General features: G+C 45.6%; 2 protein-coding genes across 4 annotated transcripts in view; one reads left to right on the forward strand and one right to left on the reverse strand.

The window, feature by feature from the left end:
* Positions 1-6,922, reverse strand: part of ccdc85al (coiled-coil domain containing 85A, like) — a 34,088-nt gene extending 27,166 nt beyond the window's left edge. For all 3 annotated transcript variants that reach the window (XM_054743969.2, XM_015970713.3, XM_054743968.2), the window contains exons 1-2: positions 6,462-6,922; positions 4,497-5,583 (exon numbers count right to left, since the gene is read on the reverse strand). In XM_054743969.2, the coding sequence (XP_054599944.2) occupies positions 4,497-5,583; positions 6,462-6,707 (1,333 nt within the window). In that variant the 5' untranslated portion in view covers positions 6,708-6,922. The remainder of the gene's footprint in view (positions 1-4,496; positions 5,584-6,461) is intronic.
* Positions 6,923-8,245: 1,323 nt separating this feature from the next.
* On the forward strand, positions 8,246-20,430 carry sec23b (SEC23 homolog B, coat complex II component). Its single transcript, XM_015970727.3, has 19 exons — positions 8,246-8,399; positions 10,121-10,348; positions 10,911-10,968; positions 11,076-11,162; positions 11,330-11,566; positions 11,648-11,730; positions 11,812-11,956; positions 13,469-13,627; positions 13,718-13,833; positions 13,917-14,040; positions 14,117-14,197; positions 14,284-14,373; positions 15,083-15,189; positions 15,481-15,634; positions 15,746-15,823; positions 15,979-16,140; positions 16,266-16,352; positions 17,752-17,973; positions 19,600-20,430. The coding sequence occupies exons 2-19, from the start codon at positions 10,128-10,130 to the stop codon at positions 19,687-19,689; spliced, it is 2,301 nt and encodes a 766-aa protein (XP_015826213.3). The 5' UTR covers positions 8,246-8,399; positions 10,121-10,127; the 3' UTR covers positions 19,690-20,430.
* The last annotated feature ends 469 nt before the right edge of the window (positions 20,431-20,899 follow it).

Below are 20,899 nucleotides of genomic sequence, written 5' to 3' on the forward strand. Positions count from 1 at the left end.
CGTTTTATTACAATGATCCAACGTTTGCGGCGTTCCGGATCTTGGGGAATCCTGTAGATGGCTCATTCCTTATGTCGTCCGCGTCTGTTCTGCATTCTGGAGCACAACAGGAATCTACCATATTTCCCGTTTGAGTTTTCTGACAATAACAAATAGCCCAGCTGTGGGCTTCTGCCTGCCAAGATGGCCTCGTTTCGATTTGAGCTGTTTCATGCCGGGAGAAGTGACGTCAACTCCCGGAGCTCTATTGGCATTTTATGACATGTTTGGTTTACTCAAGCTAGTTTTCATCTACCAGAAAAAAGTTTTTTATTCATTTTACTTTTTTAAAAAGCAAAACTGCAACAGCCTGACATTCTTTAGCAATCTCTTCTTTCCCTCCTATAAGATAAAGTGCTGAGAAAGGGTGTTTGCCCCTGACAGATTCCTTCTGTTTTTGCTTTTTTGTCTTTTAAATCAATCAGATCATCAAACACACCCCAGTTTCAGACAAAGATTACCCGAGTGAACAAACTGTTGACTTATCAAGGCTTAAATCAATCCAAACCAGTCTGGTTGTGGCTGGAAAAAAGTAACTGACTCCATAGTTAAATCTTAAATTAACAATGATTCATCATATCTGAAGCTGAGTTCAGTTCAACAGCAAAACCTGATGCCTTCCAGAAAGAAGAAATCATTTCACTAGAACCTGTATGACAGCAGCTCAAAGGTCTCAAAAAGCAAAACATCACATTTATAGATACATTAGTATAAGTATTAGTATTAGTAATACAGGACGGTCGGTACAACACCCATTTATGAAGTTCTTTGCACTAAACCCCTCTCACATGATGCACTTTAGCTGTTTTTTTTCATGACATTTTAGTACCTTCCAGAATGAGTCATTTCAGGGCTCTGTTGGAGCTGGCCACGCCCATCCATCCCCCACTCAGACTGCTAAAAGCTGAGAAGCTCTGACACCCGGGAGGGGTTTGGAGTTGAGCTGCGGCCTCTCCAGCAGCAGATCTCTTTGATGGATCTTTTCTAATTTCTCCATTTGTGACATCACAAATGGAGACTTTTGGAAGAGCTCATTTTAGGCACATAATCCCTACAACTAAACACTGACAGGAAACGGGTTTTATTGCATGTGGAGTGTTTATAGAGGCAGTAGAGACCCACATGGCAGCACAAAATAATTCAAAGATGAGATTTGTTCACAAAGTCCTCTTAAGGAATACAAGAACCCAGAACAACGTTTAAAGCCGTCGACCGGGTTGGTTTGGATAGCTTTGTCGCTCACTTAGCAAATGAAACCATCTCTAGAAAAATGCATTTTGTATTTGCTCAGCTTTAAGTGAAATGTGTTTGATGATGTCACACTTTAAATCTGACCAAAAGCAAAAAACAAAATAACTTTTTAACAGTGTGATAATCTTCCATCCAAAGATGCAGCAGTCAACTTCCTGTTTTTCTGTCTTCCTTCCTTCCCGCCTTTTTTCGTCCATAACACAAACGGCCTGAGCATCAGCAGCGATGAATGACATTAAATGTTAATTTATCAGAAAGGAAAGCCTCTCTGCTACAGTGACCCCCTCAGATGGGACTCAAACGGCACACACAGCCGAACATACAAGTGCATCAAAAATGAAATAATACCGTGCAAAGGGCTTAGAGGATAATCCAAGCGAGTGGAGTGTACTACATGGCCACAGGCCTTTAATTCCCTCTTCTTTTTCCAAAAGGACAAACTGTAGGCTGGGTCAGAGGATGGATGTGAATGTAAAATCAGCTTCTTTTGACCTTCTTCTGTTTTTTATCCTTTACATTGGTGAAATTTGTGTTTTCCAAATTCAGAAGGGATCAGTGTGTAATCTGCACCATCCATCTCCAACCTCTGGATATCTGTTGATTGGTTGTTTTGATGCTGATGTAAAAATCCTGCCGTGACACTTTGAGTTAGAGCTGTTGTCAGGTCATCGGAGTCCTGAGACCCTGTGGGGATGTGATCGTGATATAGAGAAGCAGCTATTCTGACAGCTAACACACCATGATCTCCTGCACACACACACACACACACACACACACACACACACACACACACACGGGCTTAATGAAGTTGCTATGGCCCTGGTTAAAGGCTATTTGGTGCATGCTTTTCACTCCGAGCTGAATTCAAAACGGTTATGCCACAGTTGGCAAACAACCAAGCCCGAGGGCCAGTGAGCGCCTCGTGCACTCACGGCATCTTCCAGTTCGGGATTTGTGAGGCATTAAATTTTTGTGGCTTTTGCAGACATCATGCAGGTTTCGGTTTACATCAAGATTGAGCTCTCACAGAGCCGCGGGGCGCGCTGAGAGCTAAAATAGATCCAGGATGACCATCTACATCAAAGTTGGGCTTGTCTTTATAATAATAATCCAGTGCAATCCACTGAGATTACAGAATGGCTTTAGAGAGTGTGTTTACTAGCAGACAGTGACTTTTCAAGCTGCAGTTTAATACTGCAATATAGTAAAGAAAAAGAAAAATCTTATTTTTCTGTTGAATTGCAGACACCAAAAGCCATTTTCTATTATTTTTTGTCCAGAATAATTTTTGCACTCAACCTGAAGCCATGAAAATGTAAATATTTCTGCAAAAGAAGTAGCATTCCTGCAGAGAATGCACGTGGTGTTGCTTGCAACACAAAAAGTCTGCTCGTTATTCTGTGGTCTGGGAAAAGTCTGGTATTTGCACGTTATCCTCCATCATGTGCACCAGAAGTTGTTCCCACATGGAGGATCTCCTGCTGAGGGAAGCATCCGTTCTTCCACTTTACGTCCCACGATGATCGAGCCGTGTCATTGGCTGAGGTTTTTAGACAAACGCAAGAGAACCACTTTCATAATTTCTTCTAATCGCCACAATATATTTCTATGTTGGAATGTTGTTAAGAGGCATGAAAAAATGTTTTGGGCTCATTTATTTTCCAAATTTGCCAAAACAGATTTAATCCTAATGTAACTGCTTCAGGGGCGGCGTTAGGCCCGGCTACTTGGGCTGAAGCCCCGGATCTTTCATGGAAAGCCCCGGATCTAAATCGCGGAAGTAACATGCAGTACCAAAGTCCAACAGAGAGGGCGCAGCTGGCAGTAGTTTGTATACAGCCTGCCTGAGCCTCCACCACTGAAGAAGAAGCTCTTCAGTAGCCGGCTTCTTCTACACTCTGCCTGAAACGCATGAGTGAAGATGGACATAAGGACGTTTTTTTAGACCAAAAGTACAACGACAGAACCCCAGCTTTGATGAGACTGGTGTTGACTCAGGTTTGTGAGTCTTATTTGAAAATATTTGTTGTGCTGTTGGTTTGCCTAAAGTTAGCTTACTATCAGGTAAAGTTGTTGGAGAAAGAAAGGGAATATTTACTATCATCTCACACTAAACACTAACAGGAACAATACTCTGCCCTGAATATGCTTAATATGTAGCTTCAGATTTAAAATTATGTGGTACAAGACATATATATATATGATGTTGACTAGTGCGTGTCACGTGTGTGCGCGCATGCGTGTGCGCGTGTGTGTGCGCGCGTGTGTTAAGCCCCGGATCTTCTTCAGTCCTAAATCCGCCCCTAAACTGCTTTGAGGGGCGGAGCTTAAACGGTACTAGAAACCACCTACAGGGGGTGAATGCTTTGTTTTTGCTCCAGAACAACCGCCAGTCCTCCACTCCACCAATGACGCTCTACACGCATGACACAAGGAACCCACAGACTAACGCCCAAACCCAGTATAGAAGCGTTACTGGATTCTGTGGGAAGAAGCAGGTTCACCCAGAGATCCTCACAACTAAAGCGTGTTGAAAAAAGCTCTTAGATCTGCAATCCAAAACAGAGATTTTCTTACTATGAGGCAGCTGTCTCAACTACAACATGAGCATATCCCACTGTAACGCCTGTGTTTACCTGATAGGGCAGTAATGACTAGCCTGAGAGGGGGCCTGCCACTCTATGGGGGGCTGTTTGTATTCCTCTTGTAATTTCAGCCTCAAATTGCAAAGTCAGGCTGATATTTCACCTTGAGGAATTTGTCCTTTAGCATCTGAGAACTCGGTACGACTCAGCACTTTTTCCCCCGGACTCCAGAAATCATTATCAGCCACGTCTGGGTGTTTAAGCAGCAGCCAAGCTGGCTCTTTGATTTTTCCGCCTCCACTTCGACGTCCATAACTCCCACCGATCTTCCCGGGATGGAGCAGACTCACGGTAAGAGTCACCGTGAGTCTTCGCCTAATGAAAGCGATTCTGTTTAGCTGCAGCATCACCCCAGATATTTCTATAATTTTTATTTATCACAGATTTTTTTTAACATTCATCCTGAGAAGCAGAAAAACAGTGAAAGTTAAATAAGAGAATTCTGCTGTGATCCCCTAAAGACTTGGGCTACAAAATGCTGTTAATTGATAAAGTTTGTTGGTTTTCTGTGTCGTGTGAGCGCCATGGGGGTGCAGAGCGGGGTCACAAACACACACCTACCATTCATGCCGTTATAGATGCTCCGATGATGTGGTGAAAGCTCATCTCCAGCTGGCCTCCTCTGGCCCTCTCTCACAGGGCTGCTGAACTTCCCATGGTCAGGACTCACGCTGTACTGGTGCCGGTGAGTTTCCAGACTGCCCCCCAGGACCTTGCAGCCCTTTTCGTGGTGCTCACCGAGCCCTAAATGTGCATGCCGGAGCTCCGGACTCCCGCAGCCCGTGCTGCTAATACTGCTCCTCTGGTACTTCTGATAGAGCTCCCCGCTGCCCCCTTGGCTCAGGTAGTGCTGCCTTTGGCCCAGGACCAGATCAGAACTGTGGTGCTTGGGGTGCTGTTCCGGACTGCGGTGGCCGATGTTGCGTCCATATTTCTCTGGGCTCAGCCCCCGCATGACCCTGCTGTGGTCAGGAATGGATATGGAGCCACAGCGGGGACGGCACAGCTGGGGCAGTGTGTACGGATACTCCAGGCTTGTGCTTCGGTGGCGTCCAGCCGGGAGCTCAGGACTGGACACGTCCCTGTCTCCTCCACCTCCTCCTCCCATTCCACTGATGCTGCTACACCTAGGTTTGTGCACCAGTTCGGGACTGCCCTTCTCCACGCTGCTACCAATAACAACCCCTCCTGCAGCCAGGTGAGCCTGCTTAGGGTGGGGGTGGTCAGAGCTGTCTGCACTGCCAGCACTGGAGGTGCTGCTCCCGTCCCCCACGTCTCTCATCAGCAGCCCCTGTCCTGGCACCAGCAGCAAACTATTCTGGCTGTCCATTGAGTTGTGACACCCTTCCATCCCTACACCCCCTCCGCCTCCACTCCCCCCTGTGCCTCCTCCACCCTTCTCTTCATCCAGCAGCAGGCAGAGCTCCTTCAGCTCCAGATTCTCCCGCACCACCTCCTCCTGTCGTAGCTCCAGCTCCTTGAGTTTCTGCAGGTACAGGGTCACCTCTTTGCGCATGACGCTGGCGCTGTAACGGCCAAGACGCTGCCACTCCCTGGAGACACGCTTTCCTTTCTGACGGTCGTCATCTAAGAAGCAGCACAAGTCCCGCAGCTCCCGATTGTCCTCTTGCAGCTTCTGATTGATGTCCTGAGAGGGAAAAAAAGAAGAAAGGGGTTAAAACGGGCTATGAGCTGAAATTACTCGAAACAAGAGGTTACTAAAGCATGTTTCATCTCACTCAAATGCTGCATCATGCAATCATGTTGACACAGAATCCCAACCCTCTCAGTTTTTTACACAAAACTGCAGAAATAAGGCAAAGTTAGGCAACAGAAACAAGTTAGCGACATTAAGCATCCCTTTATCAACACCAAAAGAACTCCTTCTTTCCTCCCTGCAACAGTTTAACTCTCCCCTAATTCCTCCCTCTCCCTGTCAAACCCCGCAGCTCTTTTCAGTGTAATTAGGCCGCTCAGAGAGGTGGAGGTGACGAGGTCTCTGAGCGCGGGCGAGTGATCCCAGTGTGCTGCTGAGGCTACCTCAGGCAGGTCTCAGCTTTAACTGTGAACACATGTGGACGTGGTGCCACGTTAATAACAACAGCAGGGGTGACTGAAAAGGAGAAAGCTGCAGCTTCACATCAAATGCTTACTGATTGAATCTAATCTCACATTTATGCCAATGAGCAGCGTAGCGGGGGTGTGGCTACCAGCACATCTTTAGTTTAGAGCTCTTTACAACCGTACAGAGGTTATTTTGATAAACACACCAGAAAGACACAACTTGTTGATTTTGCTCACAGATGGAAACATCTGCTTGTGAATTCATCTCAGAGCCCAAAAAGTTGAAAGCCTTGCAGATTTGATGTTTCTTTTCACCTGGGCCTACGCAGGCACCCAAACTTCTGCAGTGTCTTATCTCACATCCTGCCTGCTCGCTTCATTTCAGAACCTCTTGTGGTGCGCGCGCGCTCAGGTGCACTCCAAACCTATGATCTCATCGTTTACCGACGCGCGCCCCCTCACCTTCAGCCCCCTGATCTCGTTTAGGTGCAGCTGGAGGCTGCGGTTGACCTCTCGGATGAGATTCCCGTGGTCCAGGATCACGCTCATCTTGTCGGCCTCGGACCGCCTCAGCCGGCGCACCAGGTCCTCTTTGGTCCACCTGAGCAGCTCCTCGTCCGCGATGCCGGATATGTCCTCGGCTGGACTTTCGGTCTTCGCTATGGACAGCTGGAGCTGGGGCTGTGGCGGCGGAGTTGCCTTCTCCATTGGCACAGCGCCTCCGGCAGCGAGTAACGGCAGGAAATACTTGGAGGTGCGTTACCGGGCGCTGCTCGCATCCGCTCCCTACCGACTGAAGGGTGGAAAACCGCTATCGCTTGGAAATCAGTGGCATAGTTTGGCCTCTTTGCTGCTCCCCCCACTCTCTCCCAGAGCAACAGCTGACGATGCCGGGGTGAGTGCAACACAGGCAGACCGGAAGATGCTGGACTCTGCTCACTGCATCATCCTCAGAGCACGAGAGGCTGAGTGCTGCCGGGTGCAAGGTGTGGTCCTGGTCCAGACTCTGAATCCAAATCCAAGTGTGGGGTCCTCCAGCAGAAGCACAGCTGGCGCTTAGAGGAGAAGCAGAGAGGAGATTCTTCTGGGCTCAAACAGAAACACACCGAGAGGAAGCAGCACTCCCGCTCTCTCCTCCTCTCTGCCTGCTCTCTCCCTCCAGAGGTTTGCCTCCCAATAAGCAAAGAGCTCTGTCACAGCGCCACCCAACGTTATGTTTCATTCCCACGAATCCATTGTGAATATTGGAATATTTTCTGGGAAATAAAACAATAAAGAAAATGTCATGGACTGCCAAGATGTGTCAGCCTATTCCAACTAGTCTTACTCAGCTGCAAAATAAAATTAATTCTACACTTAATAATATTTGTCTAAATCAAAAGTTGTCCAACTTGCCCACATTTCACAGGCTTGTCTTTGTAGGACACTCTGACGTCAGCACCACGGACAGCGAAAATCAAGTTAAAAATGGAAAATAACTGGGATCAACGTTCACTAATGGCTGTTGGAATTTGACATTTACAACTGAATTTTTCTGAATCCAAACTACTGACACGTGTCCTGATAAAGGCTTTGCAGAGTGTATTTTCTTTTGAAATCTCAAGTTTATTTTTAAATCCAGGCTACGGTTTATGTTGTGAATTTTTACAGTTTTGCTGATTTTAAATTTACATGTTTTGCACATGAAAAGCCCATTTAGACTCCTCTGTGTATAAATACGCTTTATGAAAAAGACATGATTAGCTTGCCTGTATTGGCAAGCAGTCTCTGTCCACTTTCAACACCATAAAGTCCCAAATTATGATAATAATATTATTATTAGTAGTAGCATTTGTATTATTATTATTATTATTATTATTATTATTATTATTATTATTATTATTATCATTAAGAGCCATCAAAGACACCCTGTAACTTTTTGAGACAAGGCCTATTTCTACTTTTATTGCAGGTATTTACAACAAGCCAATTACCACCGTCAGCAAATAAACAAGCAGATAAAAATAAACAAAGATTAAACCAGACTTATTATCAGGCCAACTGTACAAAACTGTTCACAGAGACGATGAAAACCCCTGGCTGAATATTTTATGCTCCCTTGCCGTTTACAACACAATAAACTCTATTTCCCAGAGGTCCGCGCTCACCTAGTTCCGCCTGACGTTCACTGTACGCTTGCGTCACGTGACGCAAGGCGGAGCCAATGGGAAAGTCCTGAACTCGTAGTAACACGTCACTCTAGTAAAGTGAAAAGCCGGCTGACAGGGAGCAGCTCGTTCACCGACGTCTTCCTCCCACTTACGCCCGTCTGGTTTCACCTTCAGATGCACTAATTCATCCTAAACACAACCGTCTCTTTAGCCGCCGTCTCGTGCCGAAGCCAGCTCGCTTTATAAGAAGGTAAGAGCTGGGTTTAGTTCAGGGGAAAGTAGGTCGCCCATTTTTAGCTTCCATTTGAGGACAGGAAGTGGGTTAATGCTACATTCCGTTAGCTAACTCAGCCCGATGCTCGCGCTGGCGTTACCTTGTCGCTAAAGCGAGACTTTGGGTGATTAATTACGATGTTTTAGCGAATATTAAAAAGAGGAATATACTATTTAACGAGAATTGCGACATTTGAGTGACTTGAGACGTGTCCCAACAGCACTGCTGCTTATCGGGGTTGATACGTGGCTCCTAGTTTGTGTTGTTGACCCGAGAGTCATCAGATTTTTGATCTGACTTGTAGCAGGGGCCTTTGTGTTCCCCTTTAAGAAATAAGAGGTTTGTTCATGACGTTAGTAGTGGTCAGCGGTTAGGATTGGTATTAAAGCAGTTTTCATTCTGCAGCAGCATCAATAGCATCGACCAACATCTGTTAACGAATCCAAATGGTCTTTATAAAACCCAGTCAGGAACCCTTTGTAGCGCAGCTTTCTGATGAACTCTGCGTTTATCTGTGTTCTGTAGTGCGACATTTGGGCTTGTGCAGTAACATATTAGGTTAAACTTAACAAGCAGCGTAAATAAGTCGCCAAGGGCTCTGGATATGTTGATTTGTGCTTCAGGGCTTTTATTGTATTTGAAATTGAGATGCTCTTTTCTGATTTTGTTTTCCTTTGACCTGCAGCTGTCACTGTTGAGCCCATATTCAATTTCAAATTCAATTCAAAAATACTTTACTAATCCCAGAGGGAAATTGATTAAAAAATTGATCCTGCCTTAATTGATCAAAAAATTGATTACATTCAGTAGAATGTATTTTTCACTATCAACTCTGAGAGGATGTTGTTTGCTGCTGCTTTAGGACGGTGTGTTCAGGGACAAAATCGACTAAACCAAATTTTTGAGTTTCAGAGTGTCAGGCAAAAGGTCATTTTCCTTTAGCTGCCGACTTTATGAGGTTTACAGTAACATTTTAATGAACTCTGTGTTATAATATATGCATAACCTGGTGTAAATGCAATGTTTTTATTAGATTTTTTAGGTTTTGACAGAAATATGTGGAGTTTAAGATCAAACCATCTGTTTTTAGGAAGAATTTGGCTCGTCTAACGTGGAACTTCAGTGGTATTGGAAATCAGAGATGACTATCAGCTGATTTTCTTCCTGCTGTCATTTTCCCATTCTATTTAAAACATTCCATTCTATAAATAGTTTTTCTCACCTCAGTTTTGTTTATTCATCTTTTTTTAAAGGGGGAGAAAAGGTCCGTGTCCCCCGTCAGAAGTGAGATTAAACTGTTTGTGCAGTTGCCTGGCGATGCTTTGCAAAAGGCGTCACTTAGGTGTAATGAGCACATACCGGCACAAGCATAGCCCGATTAAATACACCCGGCACACCCACTCATTTGTTTTAGGAATTCTCTACATCGTTCTTCCTCCTCACCAAAACCAGCCGAGCGGGTTTCCTGGCGGCGTGTTTGTGCGTCAGGCTTTCGGACATCCGCGTATTTCGTTCCCACTGAAGTGAACGGCTCACATGTATAAAGAGAGGATGTTCGCTTTAGTTGGAGAGAGAGAGAGTAGAGAGCCTGAAGAGGGACGCAGCACCGTAGCAGTTATCTGGGACACAGAAACTCCAAACTGGACTGTGGTTTTATTTATTTATTTATTTATTATTTAACCTTTTCTCTGCTGAAGATCGGTGATGTCGACGTACCAGGAGTTCATCCAACAAAACGAGGACCGAGATGGGGTGAGGTTCAGCTGGAACCTTTGGCCCTCCAGCCGCCTGGAGGCCACTAGGCTGGTGGTTCCCGTCTCCTGTCTCTTCACGCCTCTTAAGGAGAGGCCCAACCTGCCACCTGTTCAGTATGAGCCGGTTCTGTGCAGCCGGGCCACCTGCAAGGCTGTGCTCAACCCACTGTGGTGAGTTTCTCAGAGTTTTACGTGTCTATTAATAGCATAGATTTACTTTCATATTTAGCTTTTCATGCAGGAATATTGCAGCTTTCCCCCCAAATGATTTTATTTATAGTTAACGTTAAATGGACAACACAAACAAACTATAATGTATGGTTGTATAACTGCCTCAACATCGACACAAATATTCATCATTGCCATAATACACACACATACTGTAAATGTCTGTTTAGGAACTATTTTTAGTCTTTGTTGTGGTCCTCCTGTAAGTTCAGGTGACATCTATAATAAACAGGTTCTGGAGACGGAGTCTTTTGTAGGCGAAGTGCAGAAAACGGCTGTCGGGTCCAACTTTCCTCCAAAATAATGCAACACGTCTTTTGGCACCAAGTGCTTGTTTTAAACTCCTTAAAAAGATGATCTTTATATCTTTCAGTTCTTCTAAAACTGGTGATGCCGAGACTTTAGCTCTTTTGAATACTGAAGTTTAGGTACTGGGTGTGGATTATGAGGACGCACCTTTTCCACATCGCAGCAGACGATGAAACGTCTCTCTTTCTGTTTCCAGTCAGGTGGACTTCAGGGCTAAAATCTGGGCGTGCAACTTCTGCTTCCAGAGAAACCCTGTGAGTGTTTTCTGTGTGAAACGCCACCTTTATCAGTGCTGATGCGGAGGATCTGCTTTCCTTTATTAGGCTGGTTAAATCGGCTCCGTTTGTCTGTGTTTGTGCAGTTCCCGCCCTCTTATGCAGGCATATCGGAGGTGAACCAGCCAGCTGAACTCATGCCACAGTTTTCCACCATCGAGTACATAGTTCAGGTAAAGGCTTGTGCGTGTCTGCACTCTGACCTCACCCAAGCACATCATGTACTACAGTCGCAAACACAAAGAAGAAAAGTCCTGATTAGATTATTTCTTTACTCTGAAACTTCAGAATTCTGAAATAAAGTTTCACATCAAGGAAATGTTGGGTTGTTGTTCCTCAGCGCGGACCCCCGACCCCTCTGATCTTTATGTACGTCGTGGACACGTGCTTGGAAGAGGAGGATCTCCAGGCCCTCAAGGAGTCCCTCCAGATGTCGCTGAGCCTTCTGCCCCCCAACGCCCTGGTGGGCCTCATCACGTTTGGACGCATGGTTCAACTTCACGAGCTCAGCTCTGAGGGGATCGCCAAGAGCTACGTGTTCAGGGGCAACAAGGACCTCTCCTCCAAACACGTCCAGGTCGGTTCAGAGCACCAGAGCAGGAGGGAGGGCTGGAGCCGAGCAAAGCTATAAAAATCTGGGGGGTATTTTTCATTTCAGGAGTTGCTGGGACTGACAAAACCGGCTGCTGCAGCACAGCAGGGTCGCCCTGCGGCTCCTCAAGAGGCCGCTGCCTTTTGCAAGTATGGAAAAGCAAAAGTGCTCATTAATCCGGAGCGGATGCTTTGCAGCATTTTCTACGAGTTCTGTTTGATCCTCTCCAGGTTCCTGCAGCCCGTGCATCGAGTCGATATGAATCTGACGGACTTGCTGGGAGAGCTTCAGAGAGACCCCTGGCCCGTCCCTCAAGGGAAGCGCCCCCTCCGCAGCACGGGGGTGGCGCTGTCGGTCGCCGTCAGCCTGCTGGAGGTACAGCAAACACTAAAGCTAATGCTGACTTAGCCGTCTGCTGCCTTTAACTACTTCTTCACTTGAACTTTAGCCTTCTCATGATGCCACATGTTCAGAAAGTTACTCACTGCCTGATAATCACCTCCTGCTGCAGCAGTAGGTTTGCGCCGATGGTCCAAAGGCCACTTCCTGTTTGGTCTGTCCCCTCCACCACAGGTCTCCCCTCTCCCCTGCTCCTGATAATCTGGGTGGTTATGTAACTGCTAGTGTGAGGGATCACTGCCCTGCTTAGCCCCTGGGAGGTGTGCCCAGATTTCTGCTCCGTCACCGACTCCAGACCCGACGACTCGACAAACGAGTCTCACAAACAGCAGCTCTGAAGCTTCCAGCGTTAGCTAGTGTGTTTGTTCTGCTTCTGAGAAAAGTGAATGGCTCTTTAGGTAGGAGGGTCAAATTATTATTATTATCATAATTAAATCATCATCATCATTGTTATTATTATTATTTATTTTTATTTTTATTATTATCATTATTATCATCATCATCATTGTTATTATTATTATTTATATTTATTATTATCATTGTTGTTATTTATTATTATCATTGTTATAATTATTTAATTTTATTATTTATTTATTATTATTATTACTATTGTCATCGTCATCATCATCAATGTTATTATTTATTATTATTATCATTATTAATCTTATTTATTATTATTATCATTATTATTATTATTATTATCATCATCATCATTGCTATTATTATAATTTATTATTATTATTATTATCATCATCATTGTTATTATTATTATTATTATCATCATCATCATTGCTATTATTATAATTTATTATTCATCATCATTGTTATTATTATTATTATTATTATTATTATTATCATCATCATCATTGCTATTATTATTATTATTATTATCATCATCATCATTGCTATTATTATAATTTATTATTATTATTATCATCATCATTGTTATTATTATTTATTATTATCATCATCATCATTGCTATTATTTATTATTATTATCATTATTATTCTTATTTATTATTATCATTGTTATTATTATTATCATCATCCTTGTTATTTATTATTATCATTATTATTATTCTTATTTATTATTATCATTGTTATTATTATTATAATCATCATCATTGCTATTATTTTTTATAATAATAATAATAATTATTATTATTGAAAGCTTCCCATAGAGGTGTGTATGACCCCACGGCTCATTTCCAGGCGTTTCATCGTGTTGAGGACCTCCCCAGACTCTTGTGCTTTGGAGTTTAGCTGTTTGTCCGGCTCCTTGTTTAGATGACGCTGAGGTTCGGACGTTTGGTGAACGAGTTATTTTCTGAAGATCATAAATGCTTCTTTTTTTCACTAAACTTTCTGGTTTTAAATCAACTTCATGGGAACTGAGTTTTGATTCAACACGTTGGAAATAAAAGTAACGTTTAGCTCAAACGGGAGATCTTTAGGGGACAACCTAAAATCCGTTTTCTTGCTCTTTAGGGGACGTTCCCCAACACGGGAGCCCGTTTGATGCTCTTCGTCGGCGGCCCGCCCACTCACGGGCCCGGCATGGTGGTGGGAGACGAGCTGAAAACCCCCATCCGCTCTTGGCACGACATCCAGAAGGACAACGCGAGGCATCTGAAGAAAGCCACGAAGGTTTTTAAATCTAAAACCCGTTTTGTTAAAACTGTATTCGTAATCATTTCTCAGGATTTTCTGACGGGTTGATGCTTTTCTACGTTTTAGTTTTATGAAGGCTTGGCCAACCGGTCTGCCGGGAACGGCCACTGCATCGACATCTACGCCTGCGCTCTGGACCAGACGGGGCTGCTGGAGATGAAGTGCTTGTCTAATCTCACCGGGTACGTGCGCTCCGTGGGGGGGTTAAGGCGTGGGCGCTGGTTTTGGGGTAAACGCGACTGAGTTTTGTCGTGTTTTGTTTTAGGGGACACATCGTGATGGGAGACTCGTTCAACACCTCCTTGTTCAAGCAAACCTTCCAGCGAGTCTTCAGTAAGGACTACAACAACGACTTCCGCATGGCGTTTGGAGGCGTCCTGGAGGTCAAGGTACAGGAACCAGTCTGTGGATTCAACTTCTAAATCCAGTTGCTATGGTGATTAGCGAGGTACGCTGTCTTTGCAGACATCAAGAGAGCTGAAGGTTTGTGGCGCCATCGGACCGTGCGTTTCACTCACCTCAAAGGATGCCTGTGTCTCCGAGAACGTGAGTTATCGCCATGGATACGACCGGGGAAGCCCAAGTGTAACCCGAGATCCGTCCACTCACCACAGTGTGTTCTCTGCTGGCAGGAGATGGGTGTTGGTGGCACCAACCAATGGAAACTCTGCGGTCTCGGTCCCTCCACCACTCTGGGCATGTACTTCGAGGTGGTGAATCAGGTAAAACACTCTTTAGATCACAGCCCTCCTGATCTCCAAGCTAGTGATGGGATTTACGGCTCTTTCATGGGAGCCGTTCATTAGTCGGTCGTTTACCTCAAAGAGCCGTTCAAAAGACTGACTCCTTTGAACAAAGTGAAGCCAACAGAGCGCGGGGGGGGTGTATCAAGAGCAACGTCTTCCTGCGGAGTCCGTGAGGGCGCACGGGGTTGGTTAGCGTTCCTCCCGAGATATGTTTATAAACACGTGTTTCTATGGTTCCTCCTACGTCCGTCACAGCGGTGGGTGGGGTTTAAGATGAACGGCTCTCTGCAGGGACTCGGCTCTCATCATTCACTTTGAAAACCCGTTCAAAAGATTTGATTCGTACGTGAACGTCACATGACTGCTCCAAGCATCCGTGGAGAGTTGGAGGATGGAGAATAGCAGCTTGTTTGTTCTCTAGAGCTCCTCCAACAAAGGCTGGTGTGTGTTCATCTTGTTGTGAAAGGCCATTTGTTTCAGAAGAGGAATAAGTGTGTGTGTGTGTGTGTGTGTGTGTGTGTGTGTGTGTGTGTGTGTGTGTGTGTGTGTGTGTGTGTGTGTGTGTGTGTGTGTGTGTGTGTGTGTGTGTGTGTGTGTGTGTGTGTGTGTGTGTGTGTGTGTGTGTGTGTGTGTGTGTGTGTGTGTGTGTGTGTGTGTGTGTGTGTGTGTGTGTGTGTGTGTGTAGCACAATGCGCCCGTCCCTCAGGGCGGCCGAGGGGCCATCCAGTTCGTCACCCAGTACCAGCACTCCAACACGCACAGGAGGATACGGGTCACCACCATCGCCAGGAAGTAAGCCTCTGATGTTGTCTCTGAAGGTTTCACACGAGCTCAATGTTCCAAGTGCCGAGCTGGAATGTTAACCAGCCCAGATTCCATAACAGGAAAACATTCCTGTTATGGAATCTGGGCCAATAATGTTTCAGAAGAACCTAAATAGCCCCGAAGAGAAAGGTGTGCATGCTGACGCCTTTAGAGACCTGCGTCATGACACCACGCCCGCACTCGCAGAGTAGTTCTCGTGTTGCTATTGTCCTCCAGCGTCCGCTCCCCTCGGGCCTTACCTTCTTTTTGTTTCTCCAGCTGGGCCGATGCCAACTCTCAAATTCAGCACATCGAGTCTTCGTTTGACCAAGAAGCAGCCGCGGTGCTGATGGCGCGCCTGGGAGTCTTCAGGGCGGAGTCGGAGGAGGGGCCTGACGTTCTGCGGTGGCTGGACAGACAGCTCATCCGCCTGGTGAGACAAACACACTCGGCTGGACCTGAGACCAGAGCGGTGTGGTTGTGGGAAGTTCTAGTTTTAATTCTGACGTTGTTTCCATAATTAAAACATGTTTTTGGATTTTAGTGTCAGAAGTTCGGACAGTTCAACAAAGATGATCCTACGTCCTTCCGACTGTCCGAGTCCTTGTCCCTCTACCCACAGGTAACACTGCCCTCTAGTGGTGATCTGACTGATGCGCACCAGTTTTATTGGTTTAGATTGAAGAAACGGCCTTAATTACGCGTTCTTTCTGCAATATTAGTTATGATTTCAGGAAATTCAGTTTATATTAAACTCTGTTTTATTTTTCCACTTAGTTTATGTTCCACCTGCGCCGCTCTCCTTTCCTCCAAGTGTTCAACAACAGCCCAGATGAGTCCTCCTACTACAGGCACCACTTTGTGAGGCAGGACCTGACCCAGTCCCTCATCATGATCCAGCCCATCCTGTACTCTTACTCCTTCCACGGACCACCAGAGGTCAGTCTCTCACACACACACACACACACACACACACACACACAGACCAGAGCAGCTGAGCTCTACATAAATGAGGTGTTTTGATGCTACAGCATCATTCATGTGTTTTGTCTTTTTTTCCACAGCCTGTCCTCCTGGACAGCAGCAGCATCCTGCCAGATCGAATCCTGCTGATGGACACCTTCTTCCAGCTGGTTATCTTCCATGGAGAGGTGAGATCATTAGCATGGATGCTACGTAAAGACCTAGAAACATGTAACACTTTGAGTTTCACATGAGTGCTGAACATGGAAGTGTTCTCCAACTCTCATCTCCTGCATCAGCCGCGGAAAGGAAGTAGACTGGAAATCAGTCGGGTCAGAATAAAGCTGGTCTCCTACGTCACAAATGAAATTTGAATTCATGGCCACGCCCACCTAAGGTTGGGACCACCTATGGGAAGGAGAGCAGAGTGCGTCTGGGCTAGTAGAAGCTAACCGTTAGCATTGGCAGACACACAACATGGAGGAACAAGTTCAGGCTTGTTGTTGTGGAGATAAAATGTCAACTCTGCCTGCTTTTTGCGGATGATGTGGTCCTCCTAGCTTCATCCAGCTCTGACCTTCAGCTCTTGCTGGGTAGGTTCACGGCCGAGTGTGAAGCGGCTGGGATGAGGATCGGCACCTCCAAATCTGAGACCATGGTTCTCGACCGGACAAGGGTGGCTTGCCAACTCCGGGTCGGGAGAGAGGTCTTACCTCAAGTGGAGGAGTTTAAGTATCCGGGGTCTTGTTCACGAGTGAGGGTAGGAGGGATCGGGAGATCGACAGGCGGATTGGTTTGGCGTCTGCAGTGATGCGGACGTTGAGCCGATCTGTCGTGGTGAAGAGGGAGCTGAGCCAGAAAGCCAGGCTCTCGATTTAGCGGTCGATCTACGTCCCAATCCTCACCTATGGTCATGAGCTTTGGGTAATGACCGAAAGAACGAGATCGCGGATACAAGCGGCCGAAATGAGTTTCCTCCGTAGGGTGGCCGGGCTCAGCCTTAGAGATAGGGTGAGGAGCTCGGACATTCGGGAGGGACTTAGAGTAGAACCGCTGCTCCTCCGGATCGAAAGGAGTCAGTTGAGGTGGTTTGGGCATCTGGTCAGGATGCCTCCTGGACGCCTCCCCGGGGAGGTGTTTCGGGCATGTCCTGCCGGCAGAAGGCCCCCGGGTCGACCCAGGACACGTTGGAGATGTTACATCTCCAATCTGGTCCGGGAACGCCTTGGGGTCCTGCCGGAGGAGCTGGTGGAGGTGGCTGGGGAGAGGACGGTCTGGAGCTCCCTAGTTGGGATGCTGCCCCCGCGACCCGGACCCGGATAAGCGGAGGAAGACAACGACTCTATATCCTGCTGTTTATGGCCCATCTCCCCTGATTAACTTCTACCTCGGACAACGGGAGTGCCAGAGCTTTTCCCCCCAAAGAAAATTACTTTCAATCATTCATTCATTCATTCATAGGCTACAGCAGATTTATATAAATGAGTGAATGAGAGCTTTAAACACTTGCTTGCTTTAAAAAAGATTTCTACTTAAGGAAAATGTTTGTCAGAATAACAGCTGAAGTATTTTTTATGTGTCTTTCAGACCATCGCTCAGTGGAGGAAGGCGGGCTACCAGGAAATGGCCGAGTACGAGAACTTCAAGCAGCTTCTTCAGGCTCCTCTGGACGACGCTCAGGAGATTCTCCAAACACGCTTCCCCATGCCGCGCTACGTCGACACCGAGCACGGAGGCTCACAAGCTCGCTTCCTGCTCTCCAAGGTCAACCCGTCACAAACGCACAACAACCTCTACGCGTGGGGACAGGTACAACTTCCTGTTGCTAATCTGAACATTTGGTTCCTTTTTTTTTCTGGTTTTGTTTTTAAAAATTCTCAAGCTGTGGGAAGAAAAGCAGTCTTGTGTAACTTCTCGTGAGACTGACTGGTCTTGGATTAGTCGACCTTTTCATTATAACTCTAAAAACAGCCTTAAGCTCTCTGTGTCCTACCCGAGGGAAGGGATGTTGTGTAAAGCGTGTTGTTGGGTGAGATTATGAACAGAACCGGATCGCCGTGGTTACGATCAGATTTATTTATAAAGCGCTTTTCAAACAAAGTGCTTTACAAAATGACCCCAAATTCCCATAACAGGTTAAAAACATTAACAGACATATGCAAGCAAACACACGCACATGCGCACACACACAAGTAAAAATTATATTTGGCTGAGTCCAGATATAAGGCAAGGAAATGTCATCAGAGGAGCCGTCCGCCCCGGCAGCATCAGGTCTTCCACACTAAGTCAGGGCGCTCAGTGGAGGGGGAGCATAGACCCCCACCTCCACTCAAACACTACCTGTAGAGCGCCCAGGAAGCTACAGTCGACCACCGCTCCCGGGGCAGAGGGCCCCTACAGAGGAAACACTGGATTAAAATGAGTAAGAATATAATAAAAGAGCTAATATAAGGGACAAAAGTTAGAAAATAAGTAATAAATATAATAATATAAAACGTGCAAAGCAAGCAATAAAATATAATCATGTAAAAGGAGAAATTGAACTGTAGTAAATATTTAGATAAAAGCTAACCTTAATAGGTGGGTCTTGAGCCTGGACTTAAAAACATGAACGTTCTCAGCGGCCCTGAGGTCCTCTGGCAGCTCGTTCCAGAGGCGAGGGCCATAACACTGGAAGGACGCCTCGCCGTGAGTGTGTGTCCTGACTTTAGGGATGACCAGGAGATGCCTGCCAGAGGAGCGCAGAGTCCGTGAGGGTTCATGTGGTAAAAGCAGTTCTGAGAGATGAGAAGGCCCAAGACCGTTAAGACACTTAAAATCCATTAGAAGAACCTTAAAATTGATCCTGAAACATACGGGGAGCCAATGCAATGATTCTAAAACCGGTGTAATGTGCTCCCACCTCCTGGTCTTCATCAGGACACGTGCTGCAGAGTTTTGTAGAAGTTGTAAGCCTGAGATGCTCTTTTTGGGAAGACCAGAAAGCAGGGCATTGCAGCAGTCTATCCTACTGGTGATAAAAGCATGCATCAGCATCTCCGTATTGGCCCGAGAGAGAATGGGGCGGACTCTGGCAATGTTGTTTAGATGATAAAAACCTATTTTTGTGATATTTTTAATGTGTGGGATAAAAGTCAGCTCAGAGTCAAATCACACCCAGGTTCTTCACTTGTTCAGATGGATCAAAAGAGAGATTGTAATTTCGGTAAAAGCTTCTCTCTCTGGGCCTCAGGACCATTGACTAAAACTTGAGCTGGTTGAGCTGGAGAAAGTTCTCTGCCGTCCAGGATTTGACGTCTAAAGTACAGTTAAAAAGTGCATCCATTGACCGAGAGTCATCAGGAGACACGGAGATGTACAACTGTGTATCATCAGCATAACTGTGAAATGTCTGTAATCGCTGAACCGTTCTACTTCTGCGTTCTCTCGCCGTAGGAGAGCGGGGCCCCCATCCTGACCGACGACGTCAGCCTACAAGTCTTCATGGATCATCTGAAGAAACTGGCTGTTTCCAGCTCCACGTAGACGCCTGCTTGGAAAAATCTAGAACCTTCTGGGATCCAACAACATTTCCCACATTTTTGTATTTAAAAAGGCCAAATTTCACTGTCTGTGTGTGCTAGATCCATTTTACTGTTTCGTGGTATAAAAACGGTGGGGGGGGAGGGGGAGTTACTACATTCCTGGAAACAAAACCTCGTTTTCTCATTTTCATAAAGTTTAAATAAATATAAAATGGCTCCTATTCTGCTGAATCAGACGACTGCATGTAAGCAGTAAGAGTTCCTCATCTGTTTTAATGTTAGTTATCCCCTCCGGCGTTGGCGTGATGAGACTAAAACCAACAGTCTCCAACCCGCCGGGCTGGATCAAAGCTGCTGTGAAAAAAGATGCTTGTATTCGTGCTCGCTTTGTCTATAGCTAAATATGTAATGTTTAGAGTTTTTCACATTAATAAATTATATTATCTTAACGTGTTCATAAGGCTAATCGGGCTTGATGCTGGCTAATCTGTTTGACAAAGACATGAATGGTTCCTTCGTGGATTTAGACTTCCAAGGAGTTCTAGTCGATGGCATCGGCTCGGCTTGGTCCGTTTTTGGTCAGTTTTTAACTTATGGGCTGTCCCGTGGATTTTCTGGACTTGCTGACCATCTGGTATGTTTGCACTCGATGAAAGCCCAAGTGTCTTTGTGATCCAGCGTTGTAAAAAGGGAGAGTTGTCTGGATTCCTCATGCCAGCCATATAAAAGCCTTCCAGCAAGACTCTGTGTGTTCTACTTTCATTCACAGACAACGAGGGGTGTGCAACTGATCAAGCTGGTGTTTTACGTTAGACTTTGGACTCTGATAATTACAGGTGCTGGCCAGTAAATTAGAATATCATCAAAAGGTTGAAAATATTTCAGTAATTCCATTCAAAACGTGAAACTTGTACATTATATTCATGCAATGCACACAGACCAATGTATTTCCAATGTTCATTACATTTAAATTTGATATTCATAAGTGACAACTAATGAAAACTCCAAATTTGGTATCTCAAAAAATTAGAATATTCTGAAAAGGCTGAATATAGAAGACACCTGCTGCCACTCTAATCAGCTGATTTACTCAAAACACCTGCAAAGGCCTTTAAAAGGTCCCTCAGTCTTGTTTTGAAGGCACCACAATCATGGGGAAGACTTCTGACTTAACAGCTGTCCAAAAGACAATCATTGACACCTTGCACAAG

This window comes from Nothobranchius furzeri, chromosome 6, assembly GCF_043380555.1.
Source record: "Nothobranchius furzeri strain GRZ-AD chromosome 6, NfurGRZ-RIMD1, whole genome shotgun sequence".
NCBI classification, from domain to species: domain Eukaryota; kingdom Metazoa; phylum Chordata; class Actinopteri; order Cyprinodontiformes; family Nothobranchiidae; genus Nothobranchius; species Nothobranchius furzeri.